Source organism: Pseudophryne corroboree, chromosome 5 (genome assembly GCF_028390025.1).
Source record: "Pseudophryne corroboree isolate aPseCor3 chromosome 5, aPseCor3.hap2, whole genome shotgun sequence".
Taxonomy (NCBI): Eukaryota; Metazoa; Chordata; class Amphibia; order Anura; family Myobatrachidae; genus Pseudophryne; species Pseudophryne corroboree.
In genome coordinates, this window is record NC_086448.1 from 717,710,451 (window position 1) to 717,738,129 (window position 27,679).

At 44.4% G+C, this 27,679-nt stretch overlaps 1 protein-coding gene and 1 long non-coding RNA gene across 4 annotated transcripts in view; one reads left to right on the top strand and one right to left on the bottom strand.

Moving 5' to 3' along the window:
* CRISPLD1 (cysteine rich secretory protein LCCL domain containing 1) overlaps positions 1–27,679 on the bottom strand; it is a 197,229-nt gene that overhangs the window by 108,571 nt on the left and 60,979 nt on the right. For both annotated transcript variants that reach the window (XM_063923972.1, XM_063923971.1), the window contains exons 3-4: positions 6,538–6,656; positions 6,319–6,451 (exon numbers count right to left, since the gene is read on the bottom strand). In XM_063923972.1, coding sequence (XP_063780042.1) covers positions 6,319–6,451; positions 6,538–6,656 — 252 coding nt within the window. The remainder of the gene's footprint in view (positions 1–6,318; positions 6,452–6,537; positions 6,657–27,679) is intronic.
* LOC134928338 (uncharacterized) overlaps positions 1–27,679 on the top strand; it is a 246,329-nt gene that overhangs the window by 71,565 nt on the left and 147,085 nt on the right. The window lies entirely within an intron of this gene.

Consider the following 27,679-nt stretch of genomic DNA (forward strand, 5'->3'; position numbering starts at 1 on the left):
ACGCTGGGGCTCCCGTACGGGAGTCCGTGCCGGTGGGGGGCCGTCTCTGAACCTTCAGTCAGGTCTGGTTTCAGTCGAGCCTAGATCCTTGGGTCTTAGACACAGTGTCCCAGGGGTACAAACAAGAGTTTCAGGAGATGCCCCCTCCCCTCCGCCGATTTTTCAAATCAGCCTTACCAGTTTCTATTCCAGAAAGAGATGTAGTAAATGCTGTGATACAAAAGCTGTGTCAACAGAGGGTCATTGTCCCGGTTCCCCCGTCCCAACGGGGGGAAGGGTTCTATTCAAGCCTCTTTGTCGTCCCAAAGCCGGACGGCTCGGTCAGACCGATCCTGAACCTAAAATCCCTCAATCCGTACTTGAAAACTTTCAAGTTCAAGATGGAATCTCTTCGAGCTGTGATCTCCAGCCTAGAAGGGGGGGATTTTATGGCGTTAGTCGACATAAAAGATGCTTACTTACACTTCCCGATATATCCTCCTCATCAGGCCTTCCTGAGATTTGTGGTGCAGGATTGTCATTACCAATTTCAGACGTTGCCGTTTGGGCTTTCCACGGCCCCAAGGGTCTTCACCAAAGTGATGGCGGAAATGATGGTACTCCTACGCAAGCAGGGTGTCACAATTATCCCGTACTTGGACGATCTCCTGATAAAGGCGATATCAAAAGAGCAGTTGCTAAGAAATGTGGAACTCTCTCTGACGGTTCTGCAACATCATGGTTGGATTCTAAATTTGTCAAAGTCTCAGTTGATCCCGACAACTCAGCTGCCCTTCTTGGGCATGATCCTAGACACGGAACTACAAAGAGTGTTTCTTCCGGCGGAAAAATCTTTAGAAATCCAGACCATGGTCAAGGAGATTCTGAAACCGGCAAGAGTGTCAATTCATCAATGCACTCGAGTGCTAGGGAAGATGGTTGCGGCTTACAAAGCCATTCCCTTTGGCAGGTTTCATGCCCGGGTGTTTCAGTGGGACCTGCTGAACAAATGGTCCGGGTCTCACCTGCACATGCACCGGAAAATAAGTCTATCTTCCAGGGCCAGAATTTCTCTCCTGTGGAGGCTGCAAAGTTCTCACCTTCTAGAGGGACGCAGGTTCGGAATCCAGGATTGGGTCCTGATGACCACAGATGCAAGTCTCCGAGGCTGGGATGCAGTCACACAAGGAAGAAGTTTCCAGGGAAAATGGTCAATCCAGGAATCTTGTCTCCACATAAATGTTCTGGAGTAAGAGCCATTTACAACAGCCTTCTGCAAGCAAAAAACCTTCATCAAGGTCTACCTGTCCTGATTCAGTCGGACAACATAACAGCGGTGGCGTACGTAAACCGCCAGGGCGGAACAAAGAGCAGAGCGGCAATGGCGGAGACCACAAGAGTTCTCCGCTGGGCAGAACAGCACGTGAGCGCTCTGTCAGCAGTCTTCCTTCCGGGCGTGGACAACTGGGAAGCAGACTTCCTCAGCAGACACGATCTCCATCCAGGAGAGTGAGCCCTTCATCAAGAGGTATTTGCAGAAGTGACAAGGCGTTGGGGAATTCCTCAAATAGACATGATGGCGTCTCGCCTCAACAAGAAACTTCCGAGGTATTGTTCCAGGTCAAGGGACCCCCAAGCCAGTGCAGTGGACGCCCTGGTAACTCCGTGGGTGTTTCAGTCGGTGTATGTGTTCCCTCCACTTCCTCTCATTCCAAGAGTGTTGAGGATCATAAGACGAACAAGGGTTCAGGCAATACTCGTCGTTCCAGAATGGCCACGGAGGGCCTGGTATCCGGATCTTCAGGAATTGCTCATAGAAGATCCTTGGCCGCTTCCTCTCAGAGAGGACCTGTTACTGCAGGGGCCATGCGTATTTCCGGACTTACCGCGGCTGCGTTTGACGGCGTGGAGGTTGAACGCCAAATCCTAGCTCGTAAAGGTATTCCCGGGGAAGTCATCCCCACTCTCCTTAAGGCTAGAAAGGAGGTCACGGCGAAGCATTATCACCGTGTTTGGAGAAAATATGTGTCATGGTGTGAAGCCAAAACAGCTCCTGCGGAGGAGTTTCACTTGGGGCGTTTCCTCCATTTTTTGCAGGCAGGCGTGGATGCAGGCCTGAAATTGGTTTCCATCAAAGTGCAGATTTCGGCTTTATCTATTTTCTTTCAAAAAGAATTGGCCGCTCTTCCTGAGGTTCAGACTTTCGTGAAGGGAGTGCTGCATATCCATCCTCCGTTTGTGCCACCTGTGGCACCGTGGGATCTTGAAGTGGTGTTGCAATTTCTTATGTCTCACTGGTTTGAACCTTTGCGAAAGGTTGAGTTAAAGTTTCTCACTTGGAAAGTGGTCATGCTTTTGGCATTGGCGTCTGCCAGACGAGTGTCAGAATTGGCGGCTTTGTCTCACAAGAACCCATATTTGATTTTTCATGTGGATAGAGCGGAATTGAGGACTCGTCAACAATTTCTGCCAAAGGTGGTTTCTTCGTTTCACATAAATCAACCTATTGTGGTACCTGTGGCTGCGGGTGCTGTGGCAGTGCCAAAATCTCTTGATGTCGTAAGAGCTTTAAAAATTTATGTCGCCGTGTTAGGAAATCGGAGGCTCTGTTTGTCCTGTATGCTTCCAACAAGATTGGAAATCCTGCTTCCAAGCAGACTATTGCACGCTGGATTTGTAATACGATTCAGCACGCTCATTCTTCGGCTGGGTTGCCGTTGCCGAAGTCTGTAAAGGCCCATTTTACCAGGAAGGTGGGCTCATCTTGGGCGGCTGCCCGAGGGGTCTCTGCACTTCAACTTTGCCGAGCAGCTACGTGGTCTGGTTGAAACACTTTTGCTAAGTTCTACAAGTTTGATACCCTGGCTGAGGAGTACCTCATGTTTGCTCAGTCGGTGCTGCAGAGTCATCCGCATTCTCCCGCCCGGTCTGGAGCTTTGGTATAGACCCCATGGTCCTTTTGGAGTCCCCAGCATCCTCTAGGACGTAAGAGAAAATAGGATTTTAATACCTACTAGTAAATCCTTTTCTCCTAGTCCGTAGAGGATGCTGGGCGCCCATCCCAGTGCGTACTGTTACTTGCAGTTGTATTGTTGGTTGTTGTTTTCGGTTACACGACGATTGTGTATTGGTTATGTTCAGCTTGTTGCTGTTTTTTCATTCATACTGTTATCTGGTATTCCTGCTAATCCAGTTGTACGGTGTGTTCGTGGTGTGAGCTGGTATGTATCTCACCCTTAGTTTAACAAAAATCCTTTTTCTCGAAATGTCCGTCTCCCCTGGGCACAGTTCCTATACCTGAGGTCTGGAGGAGGGGCATAGAGGGAGGAGCCAGTTCACACCCAGTCAAAGTCTTTTAGTGTGCCCATGTCTCCTGCGGATCCCGTCTATACCCCATGGTCCTTTTGGAGTCCCCAGCATCCTCTACGGGCTAGGAGAAAAGGATTTACCGGTAGGTATTAAAATCCTATTTTTTATTATTACAATAATTATTATTATTATGGCATATCATATATTATTATTATTATTATTATTATTATTATTATTATTATTATTACTACTATTACAAGGCCATTAACCAAACTACACCAATGTACATCTCTTCGCTTATCTCAAAAAATATCTCCCAACCCAATCTCTTCATTCTTCTCAAAATCTACATCTCTCATCCACACTCATTATTCACTCCCATTCCCTATTGCAGGACTTTCTTTGGGCTGCACCCACTCTGTGGAATGCTCTTCCAAGCACAATAAGATTTTCTTCTAGTCTCCAAACTTTCAAGTGTTCCATGAAAACTCACCTCTTGAGGCAAGCTTATTAAATCCTGGAACTGCCCACATAACCTTCATAAACTTTCCTATCCAGTTTGTATCTCCACTGTACAGTCCTCACATATTTTCTCTTTCTTCACTTTCCCATTCTCCTGACCCCTGGTCAACATTACCATGTGACCATATCATAGAGACCTCTAACAAACCTTGCAATCTGGTGGACCATTATGCAATGGATAACACCTATCCTTGTGTCTCAAAGCCTATTTCCCTATAGATTGTAAGCTTGCGATCAGGGTCTTCCTACCGCTGTGTTTTTTTGTTATTACCCAGTTTTGTTTAATCACTGTTGTTTCGAATTGTAAAGTGCAATGGAATTTGCTGCGCTATATAAGAAAGTTAATAAATAAATAAGGTTAAGAGTGAAACTAAACTGGCACCTCTATTACACTTACTCTCATCTAGAAAAGTAATAATAGTTAGGGCAGATCAGTGAAAAACCATAGAGAGTGATAGCAAAAGGCACATAAGCAGTGCATTTATTATTTAGAGGTGTTGCAGGGAAAGAGACCGGACAAACATTGACATGTGCTTCCATGAACTATTGCCAATTCTGAAAATGAGAGGTAAACCAATGAAAGCCCAGATATAAGTTCAGAATAAAGACTGGGTAATATTGAGATAAAAGTAAACTGAAGCAAATGGCAGAACCTGTGACACCAAAAATCAGAAATATGTACAGAAGTGTCCATGCTAGTGAGGAGCACATCTCTGGAAAAACCACAACTCCAATTACATACAGTTACATCACATCACAGAAACTGTAACACCACAACACTAGAAGACTTTACCTACATGACTGTTACCAATCAGAGAGAGGTTGTGACTGCAGCAACCCTAGACTGCCAATGGAGCCTGGACTGAGTATGGCCAACTTCTGAGGAAGAAGAAGACTTCTACAACCTGAGAGGTGTGCAGTTCACTTGATTGTCTTCCATCATAAAGCAGCAGAATCAGGAAAATGGCAAGAACCAAAAGTCAGCATTCAAAAACAATTCTAATTCTACATGTTCATGTTTTAGTACGGGTGGTATTCATGTGACCGACGGTCGGGAGACCGACGGTCACATGACCTCCTCCAGCATCCCGACCCCCACTATCCCGATGGTCGACATGCCGACCAACAGGGACTATTTCCACTCGTGGGTGTCCACGACACCAATAGAGTGGGAGTAGAACCCGTGGTGACCGTAGGTCGCCACCGAGCCCGCAAGGGGCTTACTGCACTCGCCCCTCCCCGCCGGGATCCCGGCGTCTGTATGCTGCCGGGATCCCGGCATCAGTAAGCTGACCGGCGGTCAGGAGACCGCCGGTCAGCCATACTACACCCTTTAGTACCTGCATGTTGCCATATGTCTGTGCCAAGTTTGCACTTCAGGAGACCACATTATCTTTCACACTCAGTTTTTCTTTTAATAAATAATAATTGGATAGGAGATAGGGATTTTATTAAGGTTTAAAAAAAAAAAAGCTGTCCCATGTGGTATGTACTAAATCCCTATCAAAGTTTCATGCAAGCCCAGTTTAAACTTGGCCATGGATTCTTGTAACATTTTAGTAAAGTCATCTGAAATATCCATGAAGCCATAGGCTACCAACCCAGTATGGCAGAGGGAATGTGCCATACTTCCTCTGGCCACAGAAGCCAAACAGATTTGAATGGATTGGTGATAGTCAAGGAATCCATGTTACCCATGACCGTAAGGTCCATATAAGAATTCAGGATAAACTTTTTGCTAGTAAGAGAGCAGAATGTCTGTCTTTTGCTTGCCAATCTTTCCCCAAATAATGATGCACCAGAAGATGAACTAGAGGGTGACATAGGTGACACCATAACTTCCACTGTACTTATATGCGGATTGGCTCCATGTTAACAATGCATAGAGTTTACCTACAAAAAATACATGTAATTGCTGCAATCGATGTATCAGCAAATTAGATTGTCATTGCAGTCCCTCCAACTGCTAAAAACCATTGTTGCTAACACCAGATCCGAGAAAAAAAACCAAGGTGTCTCCCTTTGGTCGAACTCAGATGTCTTTTTAAAGAGTGAATCGTTTACAAGGCAAGGTTTTGCCCTGTAAATGATTGCACTATGATTGAAAAATATAGAAACTAACAAAAAAGAAACCCACAAACAAAAAACAACAATAGCTTCTGACCATTCCGAAAATGACCACAAACAACACAAACCATCAAATGCATGATGGACATTTCTTCATATGACCGATGTAAAGCGCTAAACGGTAGAGCGGCTTTAACATTTCTGTCTGAACCAAATCAGTTCATCGTCTTGGAAATATTCTGAAGATCAATATTTTAGGACTAAAGCCCAAAATGTTCCCTGAAGTTTAGCATTTTTAGATATTAGGGTCACCAATTACCAAAAACAAACAATAAATGTGAAATGCTTGAGGCACCAGTTAAACAGTTAAACAATTTATACTGAAATTTATATTGTTAGATTATTTATTTACATGGAGATTAATAATTAATAAAAACATACCTGTGTATAGTGGGTGCAAACAGGGCCAGAACACCTGAATGGACAGTAAGGGTTACATTCCTGTGGATATGGATATGTGTAATCTCTCACTTCATCATACCAAGCCTGGACATGGTAAGTTGGTGGCCTGTATCTTTATTGGAAAGTACAAACGAATGTCTTAATTTCTAAAATACATCAGTTTTGTCATTTGTAATAGCTGAGAAATGCAGTTCGTACCTTCCCCAATGAGCACCCAAGTTCTGACCAATAGATGGAAGCAAATTTGCCGGACCATGTTCCCATAGACACGTTTCTGCCCAGGCTTCAGCTGATCGTTCCAGTTCCACATCCCATACCTAGAAAAAATAACATAAATGCTTCTAAGTATCTATTACAGAAGAACAAAGAGCACTGGATGACACAATTACACATAATTGGAAAAGCAAAACATATTCACTATTTATTTGTTCTTTGTGCAACCTACAGTATCATACAGTATATATTAGATTGTATAAATTAAATAGATTTGCAGAGAAAATACACTAGTAAAATCTACTTTATACTAGTAAAATCAATCATCAAATCAAAGAAGTTAATGTTTTTATTATTAAAGCAGCTTGCCATACACACAGGGGTGTAGCTAGGTGCTATGGTGCCTGGAGAAAGGGTATGTTTCGGCGCCCCTCACGTGTACTGAATTGGGTGCATGGTACATTTGAAAAAAAAAATATATATAAAAATCCTAAATTGGTGATAGGGCCGGTTCTAGACCTTGTGGAGCTGAGGGCCGAAGTTACCTTTAAGCTCTCCCACGTTTAAAATAAGGACAGTATGCGCCGAAAGCGTGCAACAAAATACAGTGGCGTGGCTTCATGGGTAAGGGGCATGGCCACAGAATAGTACCAATTCAGATTACACAGTATTGTCTGTTATTCACATTACACAGCACAGTAGTGTCTTTTATTCACATTACACCGAACAGTAGTGTCCGTTATTCACATTACACCACACAGTAGTACCCCTTATACACTTTTAGCCACACAGTAGAGAACCACGGTAGGGCCCCTTATACACCTTACAATACAGTAGAGCCCCTTATACATGTTACACCACAGTAGAGCCTCTTATACACGTTACACAAAACAGGAGAGCCACTTATATACGTTACACCACAGTAGAGCCCCTTATACACGTTATGCTACAGTAGAGCCACCTATACATGTTACTCTGCAGCTTCTAATGCAGAGAGAGGTGCTGCAGCAGCAGCTGGGGCAGAGAGAGGTACTGCAGCATTAATGTAGAGAGAGGTGCTGAAGCAACTGGGGAATCGAGGGGTGCTGCAGCAGTCGAGGCAGAAAGAGGTGCTGCAGTAGATGGGGCAGAGAGAGGTGCTGCAGCAGACGGGGCAGAGAGAGTGTTGTAGTATGACATAAGTAACCCTGCTGTACAGCTACAGTACAAGCAAACAGTGAGACCTATAAAAAGGGCCGCAGAGCTCTGGCATGTGCTGGCTGTCAGTGTCTGCTGCTGTCGCCTCTGGCTAGTCCTGTTCCCTACCTAGACTCTGAGTCAGAGTCAGTGAGCGCCCCTCTGCTTCTCCTGCTCTGTGGCTGCCTGTAAAGTGGCCTGCGGTATAGCGGACAGGTGGCTGTGCGCACTCTAACTTTTCCGTCACCCGGAGCCACTCTCACTACACCACTGCATACACAGTACAAGTATTTTATTTTCCATAACTTGCAAGTTAAGTACCTTTTAACGCTCAAACCCTACAGCAGTGTCTGCTTCGGAATATATTGTGCAAAACGACTGGTGACTGATTGAGTACACTGAGTTGTGATGAATAAAATAGTGAATATTTATTAAATTAGAATAAACCTGGGTAGGTAATACTACTGTGAGCAAAGGAAAAGAAAACTTGGGTAATACAAAAATAAAATGTATAATGTATAATAAAAGAAAAGAAGGATAATGCAGGTATGATTGTGAGTCACATATAATGCATGTGAGCACTTGGGAATGGATTCTTCACAGGTGCTCTATCAGTATACCACTGTGGCTTATGATGAGTCCCTTGTGGTATTTTTTATGATTTGCAGAATGAATGGAAAAAAGTCTGAACAATTGATGCTGACTCTTATTGTGAGGCGTGAATTGATGGATTAATTAAATTAAAATGTCCTAGTCTTAAACAGACTGTTATTTGTCCTTGTGAGTCTCTTCTTAAATAGAGGACGGTGTCCCGTACCTCTATCGTTAAAGGCAAGTGATGGTGCACTAACGTTGCGGCCGTGAGATAAGGGGCACAGGTGCGGAAGGGCTGCAGGATCTCCTGGCGGCTCCGGACTGACTTGCCCCTCTGCGTCCGTGCCTTCTCTCGGTTCGTCCTTTTTCGGATCTCCCTGTGAGTCAGCTCCGTGCGCCAGGCCAGTCGCTGTCGGGGGAGAGGGTGCTCTGCTGCAGGGTCTGAACGGAACCTGTGGCAGGGGCACACCTCTCCACTACGGAGACTCACCTGCGGGATCCTCTAGCTGCCCGTCTGTCTGTGCGGCTTACCGATGACGTGTCAGCGCCGTGGCTCTCGATCTCTCCTTGCACTTTCCCGCTGTCTGCTGGTGTAGATTAGGTGTCCTTATTCACCAACGCGTTTCAACCAAATTAGGTCTTCCTCTGGGAGTCTTTGCAGTGGTCAGGCTGTGTCTGGAGTTAAATAGCAGAAGGGCGGGATTCACTGCTATTCTTCCTTTGTTCCAAGAGTTTAATTGGATGTTGGAATTGTCAATCTGTCACATGAGGGGAGTGGAAATCCTAAATTAAGAAGGAACTAGCTTCGTTTTTTGCTGTGAGCAGAGTTTTTTTCTTTGTAAGATAATAAGATCCTGTAATAAAATAATGCTATCCAATGTTCGGGAACCATGATGATTATGATATAGCTGGAAGTTAAACTAAACTAAGGTGAATAAATAGAATAGGTGAAATGAAAGGAATAGCCTATGCTGGAAAAACAGCTGAGAAATGCTGACAATGATAATGATAAGAATATACTGAAAATAAATATAAATAAAGACCTGAATGAAAATATAGTGCAGATGCTGAAAAAACAACTGAAAAATGGTAATGATGATCATGATAAATAATGTTAAAAATAGGATAAATTAAAATTTAAAATAAAATAAAATAAACTTGGACCTGAATGAAAATATGGTGCAAAAAATATTGCAAGGTGCCAGTGATTTTGGGTACATCTAGGTACCTGATGGGATAACTAAATCACACTTATTGGTTGCATTGAGAGTCCAGGTCTCAATAGTGGCTGTTTTAGGATCCTACTTGCAGATAATAGATCTAACTTCATTATCAAGGTTTAACCCGTTAGGTTCCAGTGTTCCTAAAGCAATTATGGTGCGCAGTTCTTCTTTGTTGATTCTCTGTATGTAATTCCCTCCTCTCCAATTCTTTTTGACCTCTTTCAGTCCTGTGAATTTTAGTAATGTGGGATTTGATTTGTGATGATCCCTAAAATGTAAGGAAAGAGGATGATCTTCTGTTTTTCTTTTGATATTACGGATGTGTTCATTAATTCTAATCTTTAATGGTCTAATGGTCCTTCCTACATACTGAAGTTGACACGGGCACTCTAGAAGATATACAATGCCTTTGCTATGGCAAGTGATTCTGTCTTTGATTTTGTATATGTAAGAATTAGTGGTGGATTTCTTTGTGACGGTTGGTAGTGTACTTTTGGCTTTCGTCACTTTGCAACCTGAACACGTCCCACAGTGATAGAAACTCCCTTTCTTTTGTGTCCCATCTATTGTGGTTTGTGTCAAGTTTGGCGGAGGTATGTGGCTGTGTGTGAGTTTCTTCCTAATGTCAGGTGCCTTTCGATAGATTATTTTGGATTCAGGGGTAGGACTTCTGCTAAAATGTTGTCCTATAGTACTATTGTTTGTATCACTGTGGGACGTGTTCAGGTTGCAAAGTGACGAAAGCCAAAAGTTACATATACAAAATCAAAGACAGAATCACTTGCTATAGCAAAGGCATTATATATCTTCTAGAGTGCCCGTGTCAACTTCAGTATGTAGGAAGGACCATTAGACCATTAAAGATTTGAATTAATGAACACATCCGTAATATTAAAAGAAAAACAGAAGATCATCCTCTTTCCTTACATTTTAGGGATCATCACGAATCAAATCCCACATTACTAAAATTCACAGGACTGAAAGAGGTCAAAAAGAATTGGAGAGGAGGGAATTACATACAGAGAATCAACAAAGAAGAACTGCGCACCATAATTGCTTTAGGAACACTGGCACCTAAAGGGTTAAACCTTGATAATGAAGTTAGATCTATTATCTGCAAGTAGGATCCTAAAACAGCCACTATTGAGACCTGGACTCTCAATGCAACCAATAAGTGTGATTTAGTTATCCCATCAGGTACCTAGATGTACCCAAAATCACTGGCACCTTGCAATATTTTTTGCACCATATTTTCATTCTGGTCCAAGTTTATTTTATTTTAATTTTTATTTTAATTTATCCTATTTTTAACATTATTTATCATGATCATCATTATCATTTTTCAGTTGTTTTTTCAGCATCTGCACTATATTTTCATTCAGGTCTTTATTTATATTTATTTTCAGTATATTCTTATCATTATCATTGTCAGCATTTTTCAGCTGTTTTTCCAGCATAGGCTATTCCTTTCATTTCACCTAGTTTAGTTTAACTTCCAGCTATATCATAATCCTCATGATTCCCGAACATTGGATACCATTATTTTATTACAGGATCTTATTATCTTACAAAGAAAAAAACTCTGCTCACAGCAAAAAACGAAGCTAGTTCCTTCTTAATTTAGGATTTCCACTCCCCTCATGTGACAGATTGACAATTCCAACATCCAATTAAACTCTTGGAACAAAGGAAGAATAGCAGTGAAACCGCCCTTCTGCTATTTAACTCCAGACACAGCCTGACCACTGCAAAGACTCCCAGAGGAAGACCTAATTTGGTTGAAACGCGTTGGAGAATAAGGACACCTAATCCACACCAGCAGACAGCGGGAAAGTGCAAGGAGAGATCGAGAGCCACGGCGCTGACACGTCACCAGTAAGCCGCACAGACGGACGGGCAGCTAGAGGATCCCGCAGGTGAGTCTCCGTAGTGGAGAGGTGTGCCCCTGCCACAGGTTCCATTCAGACCCTGCAGCAGAGCACCCTCTCCCCCGACAGCGACTGGCCCGGCGCACAGAGCTGACTCACGGGGAGATCCGAAAAAGGACGAACCGAGAGAAGGCACGGACGCAGAGGGGCAAGTCAGTCCGAAGCCGCCAGGAGATCCCGCAGCCCTTCTGCACCTGTGCCCCTTATCTCACGGCCGCAACGTTAGTGCACCATCACTTGCCTTTAACGATAGAGGTATGGGACGCCGTCCTCTATTTAAGAAGAGACTCACAAGGACAAATAACAGTCTGTTTAGGACTAGGACATTTTAATTTAATTAATCCATCAATTCACGCCTCACAATAAGAGTCAGCATCAATTGTTCAGACTTTTTTCCATTCATTCTGCAAATCATAAAAAATACCACAAGGGACTCATCATAAGCCACAGTGGTATACTGATAGAGCACCTGTGAAGAATCCATTCCCAAGTGCTCACATGCATTATATGTGACTCACAATCATACCTGCATTATCCTTCTTTTCTTTTATTATACATTATACATTTTATTTTTGTATTACCCAAGTTTTCTTTTCCTTTGCTCACAGTAGCAGTATTACCTACCCAGGTTTATTCTAATTTAATAAATATTCACTATTTTATTCATCACAACTCAGTGTACTCAATCAGTCACCAGTCGTTTTGCACAATATATTCCGAAGCAGACACTGCTGTAGGGGTTGAGCGCTGTTAGGCTTAGCAGCCATTTGTTTAGATTATTAAAAAGAGGGTAAGGACACCCTTTAACTAGCAGCACATCCCAAACAGCATCAATTTATTACCGCATTGCGCATATTACCCCTGTCATTTAAGTACCTTTTAAGCATGCATCTGATAGGTACTTTTCTTAGCGGTTCTCCTACAAATTATCTCCTTTTCAATATGTCTCTTGAGGGTACAAAGTATGGCTGCCAGTAACATACATACAGTGGAATTCAATTAGCCCCGAAAATTTAACGGGTCCGAACAATTGGAGTAGCTTTCAGCTTTTGCACACTTCTTAACTTGAGGCTATTCAATTACAGCCCGTTTTTTGAGCCCATCATTTTTTTATTTTTGTGCGCGAACACAGAATCCATGATAAGTTCATAAACCTATGTGTTAACCCTGCTGGATTCTCAAAAACAGGTTACTTAACAGGGATATTTTTCATAGCCTGCTGTGGTCCCCAAAAAATCCCATATAAGAGCTGCTGGCAGGTTGCATTTGGAGCTAATTGGAAATCTGATAATACCCCTTTCACACTGAAAATATATCCCGGGATATTGCCGGGTCAAGATGCAGTCTAAAAACACCACTTTTGAATATCCAGGGTAGAGAAACCCTGCATTTCAACCCGGTATAAAAGCAGTGTTATACACGGGTTGGATCCGGGTCAATGTGCACTCTAAAGTGTCCAACCCGGGTTACTCAACGCTGCATTCATGTAAAAGTGCCTATTGGCTGTTCTTTGTGTGCCTTGATGATGTCAGCAGCCTGAGCCCTGCTAAACAGGAGAGAACAATGTTGACAATAGGCTTGAGTATCCATTTAGCCCAATCCTATGAGAGATGAAACAGACCTACTCCAACTACAGACCGTTATCAAATCTTCCTTTTCTAGGAAAGTTGATTGAGAAAGTGGTTGCTAATCAACTGGAAACCCACCTGACAACCCATGAAATTTATGATCCATCCCAATCAGGATTCAGGAGAAGACACATCACTGAAACAGCCCTGGTGTGTGTTAAATTATCTTCTGATGGCAAGAGACAGAGGTGACAGTTGCATCTTAATCATTCTGGATCTCTGAAGCATTTGATAATGTGGACCATGGGATTCTGATTGAGCATCTGAAAAAATTCTGTAGACTGGACTGCACAGTCCTTAGCTGGTTCACATTATTTCTCACCATCAGGACACAGAGAGTTTTGTATGGAGTACACTCATCGTCACCAGTGCCATGTGGTGTCCTACAAGGTTCTATTCTATCCCGCATGCTATTTGTAGTATACATGCTACCACTGGGTGAAATAATCAGATGCCATGACCTGATCTACCACTGCTATGCAGATGACACACAACTGTACCTGTCCTTTGCTCCAGGTACAGAGAACCCCAAAACAACCTTAAATGGCTGAGTTCCAGGAGTGGATGAGTGTCATTTGGCTGCAACAGAATCTGGATAAAACAGAGGTTCTTATGATAAGACCGCAACATCAAAGGTCAAGACTGCAGCATAGCCAACCAACTGGACTTACACTTGGGGATTCAGAATTACAAACCACGGATCATGTGCAGAATTTTGGCATTGTCCTGGATGGTGGCTAGACACTTAAGCATCAGATATCAACCACAATCAAATCCTCATTCTTTCATCTGAGGAACATAGCCAGAATCAAGCACTTAATTCCCTCTGAAGACCTACCAAAAGTCATACATGCATTTGTATCATCTTGATAAGACTACTGCAATGCACTTCACCTTGGTCTCCCAGCAAAATAATAGCACAGTGTACAGCTGGTACAAAATGCAGCTGCCAGGCTGCTAACCAACCAGCCCGGTTACAGCCACATAACACCTATTCTCTACTCCATTCACTGGATGTCGGTAAAATGTTGAATTGTCTTCAAGATTGGCTTGCTGACTTTCAAAGCACTGCATGACCAGGACCCAAGGTACCTGAAGCAGCTTCTGATTCCATACTGCCCCACTCGATGACTGCGATCTGTAGACGAAGGACTATTAGCAGTACCTAGAATCTCCTGTAATTAATCTGGAGGTCGAGCTTTTAGCCATGTGGCTCCAACTCTATGGAACTCGTTTCCCTGAACAGTTCGAGAGGCCCCCACTCTCGAATCCTTCAAAAATGAACTCAAGACTTTCCTGTTTACTCAGCATTTCCATAATTGTCCCTTTTATATCTCCATGCTCTCTGTATTTTATTAAAAGCTTTTCTGTTCTTCATTGTTTCTGTGCTGTATCATGTTAATTCTATTAAATGCCTTGAGTCCTATTGGAGAAAGAGCGCTATATAAATAAAATTATTATTATTATTATTACTACTCAGATCAATGACAATCACATTTCCAGAAATCAACCACTGCTAATAAAAACTGCTCCATTTTCCCTTTAGTAACAGTTACCTTACTCCAATCAGCATTGCCTACATAGGAACTTACTATTTTCACATTTGCGGAAACATCTGCTCTGTGAAATAGCCTCAGTATTTACTGAAAAGGTGAATCAGAGGCTATATTATCTAAGGCATAATGTATTTACTGTTACCTTAAATCACTTTAAGTCGCCTCTTCTAAAAGCTATTCTCTCTTGTTCTTCTCCCAATATTTTTGCTTATGCAATTTCCCGCTCGCTATTTTTTTTCCTACATCCAGGAAGGGGTTTTATATTCTGCTTTATACTTATTTTGGCCCTTGCTCCCCACGCCAAGCCTGCCATCTTGGCTTCTGAGAAACTTTTCTCACTTCTTCAGCAGTTTCTTTAACCTAGAAAAAAGTATCTGTCCTCTGTTAATAGGAGTTTAAATTATACAATGTGAAAAAAGGACTCTTGTTTAGGAACATACAACAGGCTGGCTTCCACCATTATAATAGATTCTACAACCATAGAGAGTAATACATTCAGTAACAACCATTTATTGTTTACAGGGTGAAACATTATCTACAGTAGGTTATTAATTACTTCCATTTGTACTCTTATCTATGGATAAAAAGTAGATAAAAAATATTTTTTTTTTAAATGTGGAGGAAAAGGTTTTATTAATATATTAAAAATTAAATTTATATTACTTGATATTAAATTCATAATGTTTAAAGTCTAACTTAATTTTGTCTTTTTTTTCCCTAACCTTTACTATAGCATTCTCCATAACCTAACAATTCTAATACAATCCAAGCTAACTCATTCACTCTTTAAGGCACATGTTTGGATATACTCCCCTAACTGTCTAATCCAGATGCATGGTTGGGACCAAGTTGGGTACCCAGGATATATATTTTGGAGGTCCTTGATTGCAAGACATACAAAGCATTCTAGTTGAATCAATAGCACAGTGTCGCTTGAGGCTATTCAATTTTTAGCGATGGCTGCAAGTTGTCAGTGTTCACACAATTTCCCCAAGGCTACCAAGGCCAATAGAACTGCACAGGCAAACTTATGCCCTGTACGCCAACACTACTTTCCCCTACTCCGTCATCCCAAATGTCAAGGGATTCAAACTACCAACCAGTGCATATCATTCTACATATCAGTTTGTCTACCAAACCAATCACTAGGGCACCAGTCACCTGACATCAAAGGGCTGAAACTACCAACCTCCCTAGTGATTCATACAGAAAGATTTAATTTCCTGGAATCAGGTGCGATACAATAGGAGAAGGATCATTCATATACATCTCTATTAGATAAACCTTATTTGTTGCCTTCTAGTCATGCTAATCATTTCATTCTGTGCGTGATATGATCCATTTCTATATCATAGGAACAGCTTTTGAAGTAATAATATGTTATAAAAGACAAGTTTGTTTCCATATAGGACTCCACATGTATAATAGTGATACATGAGAGTTTGCGCAATACAGCAACCTATATTCATAAGGGGAAACCATGGAAACAGTTTGGAAGCACATTGGATGCATTTCAGAGATGGTTCATCAAACTTTCCAACCCCTTCCCCTGTCCTTCAAATAAACTGCCCGCAAAATAAAATTAATTCCTACACAACATTAAATGATTACGACCCTCCGTTAAACCATTAATTAATTAGCCCACACCTCACTTAGTGGTTCAGAGGTGGACAAAGTGGGATATTTATTCGATGGATACTGTAAATAAACTCACATGTTGTTCTGTGGAGTAATAAAGAGAAAGTGCTTGAAAATAACCATGATTCACCACAAAGCTGGTAACAGATATGTAGTATGCCAATTAAAATGCTCAGTCAAGATACTGTACTCCTGTGCTGTGCCCAGACAGATACCTTGGACGTGCATAAATCCTCAGTGGCTACTCAACTAAAGTCAGAATGGGTGTTGCTCCCTGAGGTAAACTGACAGGTACTTGTCCTTCAGTTTAGACTTTTGAGTGCCAAACCCACTCCCTCTCCACCACTGCAATCTTTAAGGACTTTTTCCGCAATGCAAAAAGCCGTTTCCCTCTGCAAACAAATTAACACACTTTATGATACTTGTGACATCTTCTCTGAAGTGGAGATCAAGATGGACAAGAACAGGGGCTGGGCCAAGATGACTCACATCCATGTCAACTGCCTTTGCCCTCTGGTCTACACTCCAGGATCTGAAAGAGAAGAGTTCATACATGGCAGCAGTTAATACTGTATACTGTGTAGCAATCATCAAGGGATCACACAGCATTCAGCGTGCTCAAGATTGTGCAATTCATCTGTCAAATTCTGTCATCAAGACCTGTTCCACTTCCTTAATGAAGTGAGCTGGATGCACTATGTTGCCTGCTCTCCCAGAACTCCCCATAATCTGAGTGTCTTCCTGGCAAGTAGGCAAGTAAGTGATGAATGCAGGATATAATTCACCCTGTCATTTGAAATCTTATTTTGCACAGCTCCACAAAACCAGGTGCATTAATGCACCTATTCTGGATTTCTCTCACTGGCTGCTGCAAACTTTTCAGTGTCCATTTTCGTTCCATAAAGACGTCCCTTAGAGGGCTTCTTGAGAGGAGATGTATCAGACCTTCTAAAGAGGGCAAGTAGAGTAATTGCCCAGAGCAACCAATTTCTACCTATCATTTTTATAGAATGTACTACTGTAGGTATATGATAACTACTGTATAATCTGATTCACTGCTATGTAATTATGTAACCAATGGCAGGTTTTCTAAGTAACCATGGTGATTACAAATACTGTAGAACTCAAACATCACTCAAAATAAAATACAAAGTTTTCATGTAATTTTTTCATCTTTAAAACGAAGACACCTTGGACTCCCTGAAGCACACAGTGATGAACATAGTGAACAAAAGCTATGAATAATTAATCAGGTCAACATGTTTCAAAGAGAGGACTGTATCCTTTCCAAACAAGTTCTGTAGAGCGCTCTGTCTGTGAAAGCCTTATTGGAAGCAAAATCAGTTTCTTTAAATGTATTCCAGCTCTGCTATTAGTCTAAGCCTCAGAAATATAAAAGCTATAACAATGACTGTATAAATTTCCTTTTATGAATGGGATCTATTCTAAAAATCTACAGCCATCTGTCAGGATCTACCCCAGAGGAAGGAAATATTCTTCCTGGATATTTACAAACTTGATTAGCATTGCATTTACTGTAAAGTACTCAATGTGTTCTACTTAAAACATTTCTTTTTTAAAGAACATTGGTGACCCAAAAAGGCACATTCAGAAAAATAGGATTTTAATTACCTACCGGTAAATCCTTTTCTCATAGTCCATAGAGGATACTGGGGTCCATTTAGTACCATGGGGTATAGACGGGTCCACTAGGAGCCATGGACACTTTAAGAATTTGATAGTGTGGGCTGGGTCCATCCTCTATGCCCCTCCTACCAGACTCAGTCTAGGAAACTGTGCCCGAGGAGACGGACATACTTCGAGAGAAGGATAGATAAGGGTAGTGGTGAGAATCCGAACCAGCACACACAACAAGAGGGAAGCCAAGCTAACCAAACTTGAAACAGGAACAGCAACGGCTGAACCAACATTACTTAACCAAGTAACAGTGCAAGACGAATGAAGCACTGGGAAGGCGCCCAGTATCCTCTACGGACTACGAGAAAAGGATTTACCGGTAGGTAATTAAAATCCTATTTTATCTTACGTCCTAGAGAATACTGGGGTCCATTTAGTACCATGGCGGTGTACCAAAACTGCCAAACTGGGTGGGAGAGTGCTGAGGTTCCTGCAGAACTGATTGACCAAACTGAAGGTCCTCAGAGGCCAAAGTATCAAATGTGTAGAACTTAGCAAACGTGCTTCGAACCTGACCAAGTAGCTGCTCGGCAGAGCTGTAAAGCTGAGATACCCCGGGCAGCCGCCCAGGAAGAACCCACCGACCTAGTAGAGTGGGCCTGTACAGATTATGGACACGGCAAGCTTGACGTGAAATAAGCATGCTGGATAGTAAGTCTGATTTAGCGTGCAATAGTCTGCATTGAAGCAGGACACCCAATCTTATTGGGATCATAAAGAACAAACAACGAGTCCGTCTTTCTGTGATGAGCTGTTCTTTTCACATACACATCAAAAGTATTTGAAGTAGCAGTGGTGTCGGTGACAACTGGGACCACAATAGGTTGGTTGATGTGAAACACAGACACCACCTTAGGAAGAAATTGCTGACGAGTTCTGAGTTCAGCTCTGTCCTCATGGAAAATTAAATAGGGACTTTTGTGAGATAAAGCCCCCAGCTCCGACACACGTCTTGCTGAATCCAAGGCCAACAGTGTGACGGTTTTCCACGTAAGATATTTTACGTCCACCTCCTGTAACTGCTCAAACCAGTCCGATTGGAAGAAATGCAGCACCAAATAGAGATCCCAAGGTTCCGTGGGAGGCACAATGGGAGGTTGGATGTGCAGAACACCTTCCAAGAACGTCTGGACCTCAGGGAGAGAAGCCAATTGTTTCTGAAAGAAAATGGACAAAGCCGATATCTGGACTTTTATGGAGCCCAGATGTAAGCCCACATCCTCTCCTGCTTGTAGAAAAAGCAGGAACTGTCCAAGATGGAATTCCACCACAGAAAATGTTCTGCTCTCACACCAGGAGACGTATTTCTTCCAAATACGATGGTAATGCTTAGACGTTATCCCCTGCCTGGCTTGGATCATAGTCAGGATAACCTTGTTATGGATCCCTCTCCTGGCTAGAATCAGTCGTTCAAATTCCATGCCATCAAACATAGCCGCGGTAAGTCCTGATAGACAAACCGGCCCCGTTGCAGAAGATCCTCGCGAAGAGGTAGAGGCCACGGATCTTCGAAAAGCATCTCCAGAAGGTCCGTGTACCAGGCCCTTCTTAGCTAGTCCGGAGCAATTAGAATTGCTTGAACCTTTTCCCTTTTTATTCTCTTTAGAATTCTTGGGATCAGAGGAAGTGGAGGAAACACGTACACTATCTGATAGATCCTTGGAGTCATCAGGGCGTCTACCGCCACCGCCTGTTGGTCTCTCGACCTGGAACAATATCGCCTGAGCTTCTTGCTGAGACGAGAGGCCATCATGTTGATCTGTGGATATCCCCATCGACTTGTCAAGTACCTAAACACTTCCGGGTGAAGGCACCACTCCCCTGGGTGCAGGTCATGTCTGCTGAGGAAGTCTGCTTCCCAGTTGTCTACTCCGGGAATGAAGACCACTGCCAACACCACAGTGTGTTTTTCTGCCCAGAGGAGAATTCTTAACACCTCTGACATTGCTGCTCTGCTTTTTGTTCCACCCTGTCAGTTTATGTCCGTTACTGCTATCACATTGTCCGACTGGACCTGAATGGCCCGATCTTGAATAAGATGTGAGGCCTGCAGAAGGGCGTTTTATATGGCCCTGAGTTCCAGAATGTTGATTGGAAGGACGAATTCCTGACTGGACCATCTTCCTTGAAACTGCACCCCATGAGTGACTGCTCCCCAACCTCTGAGGCTTGCGTCTGTGGTTAGCAGATGTTCTGAATTCCGAACCTCAAACCCTCGACGAGTTGAGAAATCTGTAGCCACCACAAAAGGCAGATCCTGGCTTTTGGCGACAGACGGCTCCTCTGGTGCATGTGAAGATGCGATCCGGACCATTTGTCCAACAGATCAAGCTGGAAGGGTCTTGCGTGAAACCTTCTGTATTGAAGAGCCTTGTAAGAAGCCACCATTTTCCCCAGATGGCGAATGCATAGATGCACCGATATCCGGGTTGGCTTCAGGACATCCCGAACCATCGACTGCATTACTAATGCCTTTTCCAACGGACGGTACACCTTCTGCGACTCCGTATCCAGTATCATTCCCAGGAATGGGAGCCTCCATGTTGGCTCTAGGTGAGATTTCAGAAGGTTCAGAATCCACCCATGATCCTGGAGAAGTTTGGTTGAGAGAGTAATGTTGTCTAGCAACCTTTCCCTGGACGGTGCTTTTATCAGGAGATCGCCCAGGCACGGAAATATGTTCACTCTCCGTTTGCGAAGTAAAAGCATCTTCTCTGCCATCACCTTGGTGAACACCCTTGGTGCCGTGGAGAGGCCAAATGGCAGGGCCTGGAACTGGTAGTGACAGTCCTGCAGTGCAAACCATAGATAAGCTTGATAGGGCGGCCAGATCGGAATGTGAAGGTACGCATCCTTGATATCCAGAGACACTAGGAATTCCCCCTCCTCCAGATCTGAGATCACCGCTCTCAGAGCCTTCATCTTGAATTTGAACACTTGTACGTACGGGTTCAAAATTGGTCTTACTGAACCGTCCAGTTTCGGTACTACAAACAAGTTGGAATAGTACCCTTTGTTTAGCTGATGAGGTGGAACTGGAACAATGACGTGAGTCTGTACCAGTTTTTGGATGGCATTTTGTAAAGTTATACTTGCCTCTTGTGTAACTGGCAAGCCTGGTCTGAAGAATCTGTGAGTTGGGAGGTTTTGAAACTCCAGTTTGTAGCCCTGGGAACTAAGATTTATGACCCAGGGATCCTGGCATGAATTTGACCAGATTTTACTGAAGAATTGTAGGTGTGCTCCCACCTGACAGCCTTCCAGGCATTGCGGTCCACAGTCATGCTGAAGTCTTTGAGGAAGCAGAGCCTGAGCTCTGTTCCTGAGTACCTGCTGTTGCTGGTTTGCGTCGTTTACCTCTTGCGCCACTGAAGGATGTAGAAGCACCTCTGGATTTACCCTTGAACTTGGCCGTACGAAAGGACTGTAACTTATAAGCTGAATAAGTCTTCTTGGTTGGGGGGGGGGGGGGCTGCGGAAAGAAGATACGTAGACTTACCCGCAGTAGCTGTGGAGATCCATTTGTCTAATTTATCTCCGAACAAGGACTCTCCTATGAATGGTAGACCTTCCACGCCTTTCCTGGAATCCACTTCAGCAGTCCACTGGCATAGCCACAAGCCCCTGCGTGCCGACACTGCCATAGCGGTGGTGCGTTCGTTAAGCACGCATATTTCCTTTATGGCTTCCACCATAAAGTTCGCAGAGTCATAGAAACATAAACATAGAAACATAAACATAGAATTTGACGGCAGATAAATTCTATGTTTATGTTTCTATGTTTATGTTTCTATGACTCTGCGAACTTTATGGTGGAAGCCATAAAGGAAATAGGCGTGCTTAACGAACGCACCACCGCTATGGCAGTGTCGGCACGCAGGGGCTTGTGGCTATGCCAGTGGACTGCTGAAGTGGATTCCAGGATTCCAGGAGTCCTGTATATGCTGCAGGAGTAAGACAACACCCCCCCTAGATAAGGACTCTAACCCCTCAACTAGGTTACCTGACCATTTAGAAATGGCTTTAGTGATCCACGCACATGCAGTAGTGGGTCTTTGGGCCACCCCAGCAGCTGTGTACAACGATTTGAGTGTAGTCTCAATTTTACGATCAGCCATGTCTTGCAGGGAGGCTGCATCAGGAACAGGCAATACAATTTTACGTGACAGCCTAGAGACTGATGCGTCCACTATCGATGGATTTTCCCATTTTTTCCTATCCTCCAGAGGAAAAGGAAAAGATGAGAGCAACCTTTTAGGTATCTGAAAATTGTTATCAGGATTAACCCATGGTTCTTCAAACAGGGTATTCAATTCCTTTGACGCAGGAATAGTGACTGAGGACTTCTTTTTTACATTAAAATAAGATTCCTCACACTCCTCTGACACCTTATCAGAAATATGCAGAACATCTCTGATAGCCTTTATAAGAGCCTCTATTCCCTATGACAGAGCTGTCCCCCCCCTCTGAGTCCACCTCCCCCTCCTCCATGTCTGACCTGTCAGAGTCAGACTGCAGGATATGGGCCAGAGATCGCTTTTGTGGACAAATGGAAGGGGATTGAGATGCTGTCCTGGGGACTGAGTCTCTGTTCATAAACTCTTCCACAATCTTTCGTCTCTTTCTCATTGCGGGACAATTTTGTAGAAAGAGTTGAGATCATTCCCTTAAGAGTATTAACTCATTCCGGTTCAGCCCCGCTAGCCTGTGAACCCTGAGTACCCAGTAGTGAGCCCTCTGGTGAAGAGGAACACTCTGCGGTACAAGAAACACACTTTTTGCCTGACATAATGTAAATGTGACAGCACACAACACACACACACACACACACACACACACACACACACACACACACACGAAAGGTTAAGCACAAGTAACCCACAAAGAGCCCTTCAGGGAGACACAGAGTTGTTTGGAGCCAGCACCCACCGCGCCCTTACCGCTAATGCCAAGCTTAGCTGGGTCGCAGACTAAGTACCCTGATAGGGGACTTAGTACACTAATAGTCGCTCCCCCCCTGCTATGACCCCCTGGTACTGCTGAGGTAATTTGGAGTCACACTGGAGGAGCTGCGCGTCCCTGTCCTGTCAGCATCTGTGTCCACTGCAGAGGAAAAATGGCGCTGGTGAGCTGCTGGATCCTCTCATAGTGAAGCCCCGCCCCTTCAATGGCGTGCTGTCTTCCCGCTTTTTTTTATACAGGCTGAGGAATCTGGTGCTTAAAATGGAGAGAACCGTTTTAAAGCTGTGATGCCAGTATGGGTACTGTGTGCAGTGTACTGGGATGCAGTTGTGTACTGTGTCCGGAGACGCATTCTGCCCCATTTAGAAGCCGTGCGTCTCTGTACCCTCATGCCGCCACAATGGCCGGTGCCCCACTAGCCGGGACGCCGGCTCAGTACTCACCACTCTTCAGTCTGCTTTCTCTGTTAGGGGTGGCGGCGTGCTGTGGGAATGTACGTTCGCCGTGGTGGGGTTTGCAAATAGTTCCCTCAGAAGCTCAGTGTTCTGGCATAAACCCTTTGGGAGGTTGCCCTCCCCACAAGTCCCACGAAGCAGGCAGGCTGGTGCCAACCAGCCCTGCCTGAAAATAAGAAACCTAAAATAAATGCAGAAAACTCTTCACCCTTCAGCGTGACCGGCTCCTCCCGGCAAGTTTTCTAAACTGAGTCTGGCAGGAAGGGAATAGAGGGAGGAGCCAGCCCACACTATCAAATTCAAGTGCCCATGGCTCCTAGTGGACCCGCAGTGGTGTAACTAGAAATGTTTCTCCCCCAAGCCAAAGCATTCTCTGGCGCCCCCCCCCCCCCCCCCATAACTGCCACTAGTAAAGTGATGAATCTGCGCGTGGCCTTGCTGAAATGGGCGTGGCTTTGCATAAAGGGGCGTGTCATTGCAGGAAAAGACTACCTTATACCCCAGTTTTGCAACCTGCACGCCCAGACGTTGGCCACCAGAGGCCAAAAAAATAATCCTGATTCATGCCCCTTACATTATTTGTCATTTTTCCTCCTTATAGTAATGCCAGTTATACATTATGCCACATACTGCAATGGCCTTTAGACATTATGTCATACACAATAATGCCCATGACACAAAATGCCACACACCTTAATGCCCCGGATACATTATGCCACACACCTGTGACACATTATGACACGCATCGCAATGCCCGTTATACATTATGCTACACACTGCAATGCCCCTGATACATTATGCCACACACTGTAATGCCCCTGACACATTATGCCACACACTGTAATGCCTGTGACACATTATGACACGCATCGCAATGCCCGTTATACATTGTTACACACTGCAATGCCCTTGATACATTATAGCACATACTGTACAATGCCTGTGACATATTATGACACACACCGCAATGCCCGTTATACATTATGCCACACACTGCAATACCCCTGAAACATTATACCACATACCACAATGCCCGTGATATAGTATGCCACACACTGTAATGCCTGTGACACATTATGACACACCCCGCAATGTCCGTGATACATTATGCCACACACCATAATGTCCATTACACATTAAGCCCTACAGTAAGGCTTCTAATTACTTTTAAATTACCTGCTCGTTGCCAGGGGATTCATGTGGTAGGTGTTATGCTTGTTGCCAGAGGTTTCATGTGCTGGGTATCAAGCTTGTTGCCAGGGGGTAATATTTGTTGCCAGGGGTTTCATGCACTGGGTGTCATGCTCGATGCTAGGGGGTAATGTTTGTTGCCAGGGATTTCATGATCTGGGTGTTGTGCTTGTAACCAGGGGGTAATGCTTGTTGCCAGTGCCACATATGCCCCCAGTGCCAGATATTCACCCACAATGCCAGATACACATATGCCCCCAGTGCCCCATATGCCCCTCCAGTGCCAGCTACACACATACCCCCAGTGCCAAATATGCCCCCTCAGTGCCAGCTACACATATACCCCCAGTGCCAAATATGCCCCCCCCCCCCAGTGCCAGGTACACATATATCCCCAGTGCCAAATATGCGCCCCCTTCCAGTGCCAGGAACACATATACCCCCAGTGCCAAATATGCCCCCCCCCCAGTGCCAGGTACACACCCTCCCGAGTCCCTGGGCTCCCTCCCCCGCTGCTGTGAGTTTTGGGAAGGACACGGAGGGCACAGTGCACGCCTCTCCTGTGTGTCCCTCCTGTGTCTCCAGCGGCAGCGGCGTGTCTGTCAAATGAACTGCCGGTTTGTGAGCCAATCAGAGCTCTCGATCTGGCACTTCATTTAACAGACACGCCGCTACCGCCGGAGACCCAGGAGGGACACACAGGAGAGGCGTGCACTGTGCCCTCTGTGTCCTTCCCAAAACAGCAACAATCGGCGGCAGCGGCGCCCCCGTAGCCCTGCGCCTCCAAGTGAGCGCAGTGTCTGTGGGCCCCTAGTTACGCCACTGACCTCTCGTAAAGTTTATAGAGAAAGTAATAACATAGGGCCTGATCCAGGTCTGGTTGTTAGTGCGGAGCATGCCCCACTACGGGTCTGCGACAGGGATCGCACTACAGCATCAGACTGTCAGTGATCGACAGTCTGATGCCGCTTTGTGGCGGGGACTGCATCTGTTTCTCCAAACGGAGGATTGTTGCTTCCGTTGTGGGGAAGTGATGAGGCCAGGATTTCCTGGCCTCTTGGTAGGTCTTGCAACGGCCGGCTTGTGTGACCACATGGGTCATGAAGCCGGCCGATGGTGTCAGGGATGATCCGATAATGCGTCCTGGGATGCAGCTCGGATCAGCAATGCAGAAGGATGATGCCTCTTGCTGAATTACTATATTAGAGCTACAATATCACTGCTGCTTCTATGTAAGCAGCTGCCATAGATAGTCCAACCACATCTGAATCAGGCCCATAGTGTTGGTAGGGTGGGATACTGTCACAATATTGACAATCACAATGTCAGCACCTCAATGTCGACAGTTATGTTGTTGGGACTGTAGGTATGTAAAGATGGAACGTAAAGTCTTCATCTGCAGAATGTCATGTGAAAAATGCATTAGGGTTAGGCTGTGGGAGCGGAGGGTTATGCTTAGGCACTTGGTGGACAGTTAGGATTCAGTACTAGGGGGAGAGTTAGGTTTAGAATTAGGGCATTACTCACCGCAGGATGGCCACCAGAAGTCATCATGACCTGATCACCGGACACATTCGAAGCTGCTGGAGACCGGGTATCAGATAAGTGATCGCTGCCCCACCGGGACTGTTTAGTCAACATTCTAATCATGTAATTTCATCCTTGTCTACATGATGAATGTCGACGAAATATGCCGAACCCTGTTAGGGCTATGAGCTCTAGAAAAACCACACTAGGAGTACTCACGATAAAGACTACATTTCATACTAATAATGGGTGCAGCTTTTCCACCTTTGGTCTATGAATTAGAAAAATCATCAATTCATTTTTTTTTATGCTTTAATACACATTGGCCCTCATTCCGAGTTGATCGCTCGCAAGGCGAATGTAGCAGAGTTACACACGCTAAGCCGCCGCCTACTGGGAGTGAATCTTAGCTTCTTAAATGTGCGACCGATGTATGCGCAATATTGCGATTACAAACGAGTTAGCAGTTTTTGAGTAGCTTCAGACTTACTCTGCCTGTGCGATCAGTTCAGTGCTTTTCGGTCCTGGCTGACGTCATAAACACACCCAGCGTTCGCCCAGGCACACCCACCGTTTCCCCGGCCACTCCTGCGTTTTCTCCGGAAACGGTAGCGTTTCCAGCCACACGCCCCTAAAACGCCGTGCATCCGCCCAGTAACACCCATTTCCTGTCAATCACAATGCGAACGTCGGAGCGATGAAAAAGCCGTGAGTAAACTTACTTTCTTCATAGTAAAGTTACTTGGCGCAGTCGCAGTGCGAACATTGCGCATGCGCACTAAGAGAATTCTCACTGCGATGCGATGAAAATCTCCGAGCGAACAACTCGGAATGAGGGCCATTGTTCCAGCGCTACTTAACAAAACAGACACTTATCTGTCTACAGGGGTTGGATATGAAATTCTGGTGGACGGGATGCCGGCTGTCAATATCCCGATAGTGGCATCCCGCCCGCCAGAATGCCGATAGCGTGGTAGAGCGCATGGAGGCCCCTTGCGAGCTCGCTACGCTCGGTGGCTCACTGCGTTTGCCACAGGTTCTTTTCCCACTCTATGGGTGTCCTGGATACCCACGAGTGGGAACAGCCCTGGGGAGGCTGTCGGCATTCTCGGCTGTCCTAAACGCTGGGATCCTGACAGCCGGGATATTAACTGCATCCCGTCTACAGCACCTTCAGCAGTTTACGCAAGTACGTACCTTTTTAACAGTATCAGAATCTTTTATAATTAGGATGGGGAAGATGAACAGTTTGGTTTTGTTGAAAACCAAACACACCCGAACTTTGGGGTTTCGAGTCATGGCTTTGGTCATTTTGGGGTCAGATCTTGGATCTCATGTGTGTTTTATTTTGATTGTTTTTTATCATGTTAAATATTTTTTTTCAACGTTATTTGTATGTTTAAGTAGAATTTTTTTAGTAGACAAATTGACAATGTTTACAAAAATATACAAGTAAGCTTAAAATAGAAACAGTACACTGTACATACTGTAGGTATTCACAAAAATCTCATATACATGGAGCTATTGTATGCAAGGTCGTAGAGAGCCATG